The sequence below is a fragment of the Arachis ipaensis genome, chromosome B03 (assembly GCF_000816755.2).
Source record: "Arachis ipaensis cultivar K30076 chromosome B03, Araip1.1, whole genome shotgun sequence".
Lineage (NCBI taxonomy): Eukaryota > Viridiplantae > Streptophyta > Magnoliopsida > Fabales > Fabaceae > Arachis > Arachis ipaensis.
The window spans coordinates 116,310-125,328 of record NC_029787.2 but is presented as its reverse complement, the minus strand read 5'-3'; the positions used below and the strand labels follow the sequence as shown (position 1 = coordinate 125,328).

General features: G+C 33.3%; 1 protein-coding gene across 1 annotated transcript; it reads right to left on the bottom strand.

The window, feature by feature from the left end:
* On the bottom strand, nucleotides 6,448–8,871 carry LOC107629495 (cyclic dof factor 3). Its single transcript, XM_016332306.2, has 2 exons — nucleotides 8,527–8,871; nucleotides 6,448–7,957 (listed from the first exon to the last, which is right to left on the bottom strand). Exons 1-2 carry the CDS (start codon nucleotides 8,653–8,655, stop codon nucleotides 6,869–6,871), a joined length of 1,218 nt encoding a protein of 405 aa, XP_016187792.1. The 5' UTR covers nucleotides 8,656–8,871; the 3' UTR covers nucleotides 6,448–6,868.

Below are 9,019 nucleotides of genomic sequence, written 5' to 3'. Positions count from 1 at the left end.
ATGCATGATATTCATATTCAGAAGCACTTCATAACGAAAATGCAGATACATATGGTCTCAGCTAAATACATTTCACATAGATACAGGAAAAAGAAAAAAAGAAAATCTGTATGTCATTTCAAGCAAGAAGAAATGTTCGACACATGAAACTTAAGGCTGGTTGTAATTTACGTTCAAGTTACAAGTCAATATATATATATAGGCTTCCCTGCGAGAAGGGCAATTGTAATGTGTATATCACATAATTTTGATAGTTACTTTGCTTTCCAATTTGAAACAATACATATACGTAGGCGAGTTCTATGATGCTCCCTTAAGACAATCATGGTAAGTTGCAACTAAATGAAAGCATTACACCAGCATGCATAGAAAAGCTTTGAAACTCTGAATGTCACTTTGTTTTATCATTTATGTAATTCAGTCAGATTCATCTTCTTTATTTTGCTTTTTTTTTTTCAAGACAATCAAATTAAGATAATAAACTTTTTTTTATTAACGATATATCCATCAACTGTTATAGCACTTCTAGTTAATTAGATTCTCATGAAATTTAAAGCGGAATTAATTTTATTCACCTTTACTTTAACATATGAAGATATAATTAAAGTATATACAGAACAACATAAGAAGTTATTGAAAAAAATCGATTGGCCTTTTAATGTGACATAATCAAGGAGTATGAGATGAACGGTGCGATTAACATTAAAAAGGCTAATTAATGGTGATGTAGAAAATAATTCGGTCTCGAATCCTATGTATCTACCGGATGTTGAAGATTTTTTTAGAATAAGTACTTGTTAACCTAGTATTCGAAAGAGAAGATTACTATAAGTGAGGATGAGAAGTATGAAAAAGTGTGATGTGAAGAAGAAAAAAAAATGCTTCTTTACAAGACTAAATCAGGAAAAAATAAGACCAGACAATAAAAAAAGAAACAACTGAAGAAAAGGAATTGTGTCAGAAGTGGAAGAACAAAGCATAAGAAGGACACAAACGAAGAGAGAAGAACGAAATAGAAAATTAGAGAAGAAGCTATGAAAAAAGGAAGCGAGGTAGGCTTAGATGGAGGGGTTCCAGTGAAAGTGGTGAAAATGACGAGTTTGGAAGTGAAACTATTAAACTTGAATATTAGGATCTCAACTCAATCTGATTTGTAGCAGTGACGAGACTGTGATGAATTACATTAGAGAGAATCCGAATGAAAATAATGATATAAAAGACATAAGGTAAATCATTAGGAGATGTAGAAAGAAAAAAGCCACACAGAGTTAAAAGTAGAATTTCATTTTAAGATGTGAGCGAGAGAAGTTCTACAGTTGAGAAACTTGTCTTTGGCTTTCTATAGTGTCTTTGATTTGAGTCTTGTTGTCGATTCAGTATTTTATACACTTTCTGTTGTTCTTTATAGCGAGCTCTTTTAGACAGTTAGTTTTTTCAGTAATTTTTTGGTGTTCCATTGTAAGCTCAACTATTTTTATAGTCGAGTCTTTAAATTCTTCCCCCATTTTATGGTCAAAAACTTTAATCTACAATCGAAAAAAATATATCTACCTTCTGTCATATTTGGCAAGGAACTAAGAATGGTTAACAATTTTGTTCGAGTGAAGATTTCAAGTTACCCTATTTCAGTCATATAATTATTAATCTAATTTACCAATCTTTAATTCCCTTGCCGGTTATCTCTCTATTTATTATTCTTTGATAGTTCTTCACTTGTTGTGTGTTCTACCTTTTTCTATTTCACATAAATGTGGATCCCCCAATTCTGTATGAATTGAACATATTAAATTGTGTGTTGTGTCTATCTCATCATGTTTTTATTGACAGTTTGTGAGAATATTGAAAGATAAATAACAGAAGTAATGCAAATAAACTAAATTATGTTGAAAGAAATTGTAATTAAATTTGTCTCTTGACTATTATTGTGTAAATTACACTGAGATATCTGATATATATAGAGTTTGAACATAATCAGCTAGTGAGAGATATTTTTAGGAAAGCTTAATTGCTTTGACAGCACACCCATGATGTTCAATTGGATTCTGTATGAATTGACTGACACGGTTTACAGCAAATATAATTTTTGTATGTCTGAGAGTTGCATACTGTAAGCCTCTAACTATAGACCTGTAAAATTCTGGATTTTCAAATGGTGAAGAGCCTTGTGATACAAGTTTTAATGAGGAGATCACAGGGGTTGGCAGAGATTTAGAATTTGGCATCAGATGCAAATTGAGAAAAAAGAACCAATTGCTGCCAAGTAACAAAGTTGGTATCATCTAGTTTAACTGGAACAGGAGTCAGAAACAATTTGTTGTTGTTGCTGGTGGTGAAAATTACTAAGGCTATGGATCAACTTGAAGCTCTTAATACCATGTGAGAATACTGAAAGATGAATAACACAAGTAATGCAGAAAAACTGAACTGTATTAAAAGAAATTATAATTTGTCTCTTAATTATTATTATTGTGTGAATTACACTGAGATATCTGATATATATAGAGTTTAGACATAATCAACTAGTGATAGATATTCTTAGAAAAGTTTAAACCAAGACTTGGCACCTAAACCTGACACCTATTGCCATCTTTATCCTTCACACTCCATTTAGCCTTCTTTTTATGAAGTGAAAAAGAAAAGGAGGGAAGCTAAGATTTTGACTTTCTTACCATTACTAGGATAAATGTAATTTGGTGGAGTTTCATTGAACATCCAATTCATCAAATTCTTTGTTATTAATACTCAGTTTATCACTCTCAAAATTTGGGGTAACTTCTGTTCTAGAACATGAACTCTTTTTATTTATCTTGATTTCTGTTGGTGTCAAATGCACATTTATTTTATGACATTCAAATAAGATTCCTCAAAATCATAGTGGGATTTGATGATATAAATGGCAAGAGATGTTTCCCCGAAACTGGAAATAAGTTGTTGAACTACAAGTGTTACTGAACAGTAAATTCCCAACAAAAGAAAATGAAGATATGAGAAAAGTCAATTTCCATCGAATAACATGTTGATGCGTAGCATAGGCACCAAGCCTGTTCAATATATAAACAACTTTAATTTGTGGCTCATCCACTATATGTTATATTCAAATAATTTAAGAGTAATTTAATTGTAGGACTCTTTAGTGGGAAGCTGAGTCCGTATCCATTGAGGTTGACAATGGAATTGAAGCAGCAATTGCTTTTGCTTTTCTAATAAGTCGACTTTATAAGTGGTTTTGCTTCCAAAACCGTGTCCCTTGGCCAAAGTGATTCTGCTTTACTCTTTACACAGTAGTTAATATTATAAGATGATTGCTATAGTGTCTAGAAGTATTTGCCTAACTTACTAAAAAGGGTTAAAAATTAATATTTAATTTTAAAAGTATAAAAATAAATAATTATTAAATATTTAAAAATTGTTATAAAAAGTAAGTTAGACAAAAGTTAGACACCAAATTATAAGCACCGTAAAATTCGCCATATTATAATGCAGAGTTGATGGAAAAGAGGAAGGTGAAAGTGGCTTAACACCTGCTCTTGTCAAACCTCATAATGCAATTAAAGTGTTAAGCACATCCGGCCAATGGAAGAAAACTAGTAGTGGGGCCAATTTTGCAAATGAGTGGTGGTCTTGGTCTAAAGCATGAAGTCATAGTTATCGGAAGCAAATAAGTGATCTACACAATTGAGTTACTGGATTATTAATTCAAACCATAGATCATAAGTTAAATTGGTTGATTTTTATAATTAAATANTTGTAATAAGGTTTGACCAGTTTTTATGAGGTTTATTAAGTTTAACCGATTTAAATAATAACACAACTTAAATTAATAATCGAGTAATCGGTTTTTGGTTCGACTAATCAGAATCGGATTTGATAACTATGAATGAAGCACTTTGTCCATTCTAATCAATGTTTACCATAATCCAAACATCATTTTAGGGAATTGAGATATATAAAAGGAAAAGTATAGGATACTAACATATTATCTGTCAATTTATTGCCAATAATAATTAATTATTATATTTTAAATACATATATAAAAAGATACATCCAGAAAATATTTATAAAGACATTTCTATTAAATACAGTAATAAAAAAGACATTTTTATTAGACACATCCACGAAAATAGTTTTATAAAATACAATTATAAATAAGAATTGGCAAATATACTGTTGGTAACATAGCAGGACCGTATATAAAATCAAAAAATTAATTGTCATTAATTAGAATTGGGAAATAAGAATAAAGAATATTCTTGATATATTTGCAAGTAGTAGTTTGCAATGAAGGGTATGGAATTAGGGTTGACAATATATATTCTATCGTATTTAATTTAGACAAATTCGTTCGGATAGGGTTGTCTATTCTATTTACTGCGGAGAGAGTAAAATATGGTGCAAATTTATCTGCGGGTAGGATAGGATATATCCTACCCTACCCTATTCGCACCCCTAATATATTATATAATATATATATGTAAAAATTATGTATGTAGTGAATAATATGAAATTTGGAATTGTTGAATTTTATATTTGTTTGAAAAATTTTTTATGTTTCTACGGGTAGGGTTTAGAACTTTAGAGTATGAGTAGGGTTAAAATTGAGAGATTCTCAACCCACAGGTAGAATACGGTAAAATTTTAAAAAAAATTTCAACTGACGAGTAGGATTAGGGTAGAGTTTAAACCCTATCCTATCCTACTCATTGCCAGTCCTATGTGAAATATGAAATTTGCAAGAAGCTACTATTTTAATTAGTTATTATGGCTAGAATTGATGATGATGCTAACTTCCAACGAACTATCATAATTGAAAATTGGCATGGACATCTGGAGGAAATGAAAACAAAGGTTGCTTTCTTTTGGAAAAGGGAAGAAAGGCAGAAAAAAAGGAAATGGGTGGAAAGAGCCAAAAAGTAACAAATAGCGCAATGGCAAGAGGAAAAGGATTCATTTTTTCGCATCTAAGGGTCCCATACCAATTCATGTTATTCACAAAGTGTGGCTTGCGTTAGATTCAACCTCTCAAAATATCTAGCTGGTGTTTTCTTCTTCTAGGACATGTTGGGTTGGGTTGGTTTTGGTGTAAAGTGGATATTTCGCATATTTTAATATCATTTCAATTGCTGTGAGTATATATTTTAATTTCATTGCCAATGTCTCTGTGTCTCATATACACTTTTAATAATAAAATATGGAAAGTTTTCTTTTAATAATATATATAATTTTCAGAATCCCTGCACATATATATATTATCATATATATTTTTTTTGTAAATGGTTAAAATAGTCGTTTAAATTTCATCTGAATTAGTTTTTCAAATTTTTATTTTTGTTGAGGTTTTCTTTGAATTAGTGACAGTTTTAAGGCCTCATGAAACTATAGCTAATTTTTAACCTATTGTAAAATTTTAAAGCCTTTAATTCGAAATACAATTTTAAATTATATTAAAAACCTTCAGAAATGAATTCAATTTCTTCAAAAAATATATATATATTTTTTAAATCCCACACTTGAATCAAACAAAAAATTAGTTGACAAAGTAAAAAGGATACGAAAAAACTAATCCAATATAAAAAAACAAAGAAGACAAATAGGTTGTTCAATTTCTTCTAAGGTGAGTATGATGGTAAAAAAAACATGGGAACAAGAGATGTGAAGGAACCAACAAAATTACAAATGAATAAAAAATACGACTCTGCTATGTGTACATAAAAATCAGCTACTAAAATCATCCATCAGTATAAAATATATGTTGGAATATAAGTACATGTTAAAAATAAATTAAACCACATATGTATTTATACACAAATATATTAATGGCTGATTTTGGTGTACAAATAATATTTTTGTAAAAAAATGTTTAAACAATCGTAACACATAAAAATGTTTAATAATAGGATTTGAAACTGCCAAAACTCGAAAAAATCCACATAAATGAGTGGAAATGGGTTCGGACTGATCTTTAATCTTTTTAACTTAATTCTACTTTTGAACATTTAAATTTGATCTGATATTGTGAATGTATATATTTTAGGGGCCCAGATTTGATGTTAATTGTATGCTTAGAACCTTTTGGTGCAGACAGAGGTAGAGGTAGCTGGCAATGGCATATTTTAGATTCAAGCTTATCCTCTTAATTCCCCAATGTGGGTCTCCATTCCAAGGTTCCCACTCTATGATCAGTGTTTCTTTGCATCTATGGAAATAACTTCTAAGGATAAAAACAAGCAACAAAAGCAAAATGCTTATGTTTTTCTAGTTTCAAATTCAGAAGAATCACGAGTTATGAGTTATGACTATGACAACAGGAGTATCCACTACTCTAGGTCTCTATCGTCGTGTTTTATGTGGCTATATTCTAGTTCTGGACTCAAGATTTTTATCTCATCTTTTTTGAGAAAAGCAGATACCTCTTCCCATGACAGTTGGGGAACTATTAAGTATTACGTATTAACAAAAAAATTGCTACTTTTTCTATAAAGAAGCAACAACATGTATAACAATCCCTTTGCATAAGAAAAACTGAAAAACACATTGCCTCTTGATTTTTATACATAGCAAAGATCTTTTTCTATCTCTAGCCAGTAATTTCACACACACACACACATATATATATATATATATATCTTTATGTACATTAACTCAAGCACAGAAAACTAGGCACGTAAAAAAGAAAGGCGGGAAGCTGTTCATAGTGCCACATGAAAAGGGAAAACAAAAACTCCTGCTCCCTCCACTTGCACTGAGGAAATCAGAGACTACCAACTTTCCCTTGACAGTCCAATCTAATGAATGCTCAGAGCTGAAAAATGGTCACTGCCTCTATCCTCAGGCACTGTACAAGATAAGCAAAATTCAAAGGATTGCTAATTCAGGAGTTCTCATGAAAATGAAGGGATCTAGACAAGGCTGCAGGGTTAGCCAGCAACACTGGCGAGGTTTCAACCACTTTATTCTTCTCTTCCTTGTTTGATCGGAAAGCCTTAAACATTCCACCCCCAATGACACATTCATTCTTGATTCCTAGAGTTGCCCATATAGAACTCTTTGCAGCTTCACTTGGATCATCAATTCTTAAAGTTTTGGGAACCAAAACACACCCATTTCTCTGCCTTGGAGGTTCTTCCTTTCGCCTATAGTCTTGCTTGACAGTGTCATCATCACCATCATCCCTGGAGTGCTTCCCTAGAGTTGGAGAGTTTGGAGTAGATGGATGTGAGGGGAACCACGGAACATTCCAATTCCAAAGAGGCGCCGGGTAGAATGAAATGGGAAATCCAGGAGGACACAGAGCAGAATTCCAGGGATAAGGCCAAGGAACACTAGGAATGCATGGGACTTGGGGAGGGCTTTGTGCTAAAGGCTCTTGGGATGCGGTTTTTCCTGTTTCCTCCATGGTAATGGAAGATGCACTCGAGCAGTCATCGCCATTTTCTCCACTTTGATCCTCAATTCCATGAAAACCGTTGAGGACAGACGCCATGGAATCACATATGGGTGGTGGTGGTGTATCCAATCCAAAGCTGAGGACTCTGCCACTGGATTTCAAGGTCCCATCAGAGATGTTGATGTGGCGATAGTGGGAGGCGCTGGCGCTGTTCTTGTTCTTTCTCCTGCCTGCCCCAACCGGCACGTTCCTCATGGTGCCGCCTGCAGTCCAGTATCTTTGGCACGCCTTGCAGAAGTAGCGCGGCTGGTTGACGTTGTAGTTGTTGTAGTAGCAGAACTTGGTGTCCATGCTATTGCAGCGCGGACATGGAAGCACTTTATCCGGCTTCTTCACTGCCTTCTCTTGCTCTGCATCGCTTTGCTCCTTCTTTATTTTTGCACTTTCTTCCTCTATGGATGGTGTTTTTGGGTTCTGAACACCCCAATCCTTTCTTTTATTGATCTCTGCATTTCCATTTCGAGAAGGATCAGCCTCTTTCTTTTTCTCAGTAACTTCATCAGCTCCATCATCCTAATATTTTTGTAAAACAAACATGTTTTTTCTTCATTATTCAAATAACACCATAGAGATGCCATCATGGTACCAATAGCAATAAGATCAAGGGAAAACTAATAAGGTGGTTTAATTTAAGAATCACAAAACAGTAAAATATATATATTCATTCATCGCTAAGACCAAGTTACAAAAAAGAACATTAGGTCCTTTGCAGTCGGTCATAAAATGAAACAACTGGGGTGGAACCAGCACCAATCAGTTTTGTTCTGTTTCTCCCTTCTTTTTTTTATTGAAAACAATTGTGTGTGGTAAGGAGAAGAACGAATCGGATTATTCAAACAATTAAAATTCAGTAGGTTGTTTAATTTCAGTCATTACGAAAATGACGAATTGCACGCTAAACTTTCAAAACAGAAAATTCTTTTATTTATTAAAAAAGATGTAGTTCTATTTGCAGTGGTTGAGAAAAAGGTGAGCTGAAAGCAGCTACAATTTGCAGTTAAATGAAAAAAGGAAATATGATAGTGAATTTTCAATTTTGCAATTGTCAAGACAAGAAGTATGAAAGGGGTGGGTGCACACACCTTGTGTCCTACTTGTTTGTCCACCTCATCATCCTCTAATTCCGCGGCATTGAGAGCAGCTTCACCGGGAAAGGGAATCTTCTTCCCAAAGAGAGTAATTGCAGGGTCCTTGTTATCCACCATCATCATGTTATTGGCTAGAGCAGTTGTAGCAGTTTGGTTCGTTAGTTGGTTATTTTGGAGTTTGGGTTTGGCAGAGGGAGAGAGAAAAAGAAGTTTGGCAATTGAGAATGGAATGGAGGCAGGAGGAGTTGGATTTTGATCCGTTTAAACGAGAAGAGGGTGCCACGTCACCATTGGGTCTCCATTCTCGGCCACAAGTTCTTGTGGCCACTATTTCTAATTTTCTATTCCTTCCACTCACTCACTCCCTCCCTTTTCCTCTAACTCCAACCCTTCAGCCATGTCATCATTTCCTTTTGTTTAATTATTATTTTATAAAAACTGATTTATTAATGTTTTTTTTTATGATTTTTAATAGCTGTGATTTTCA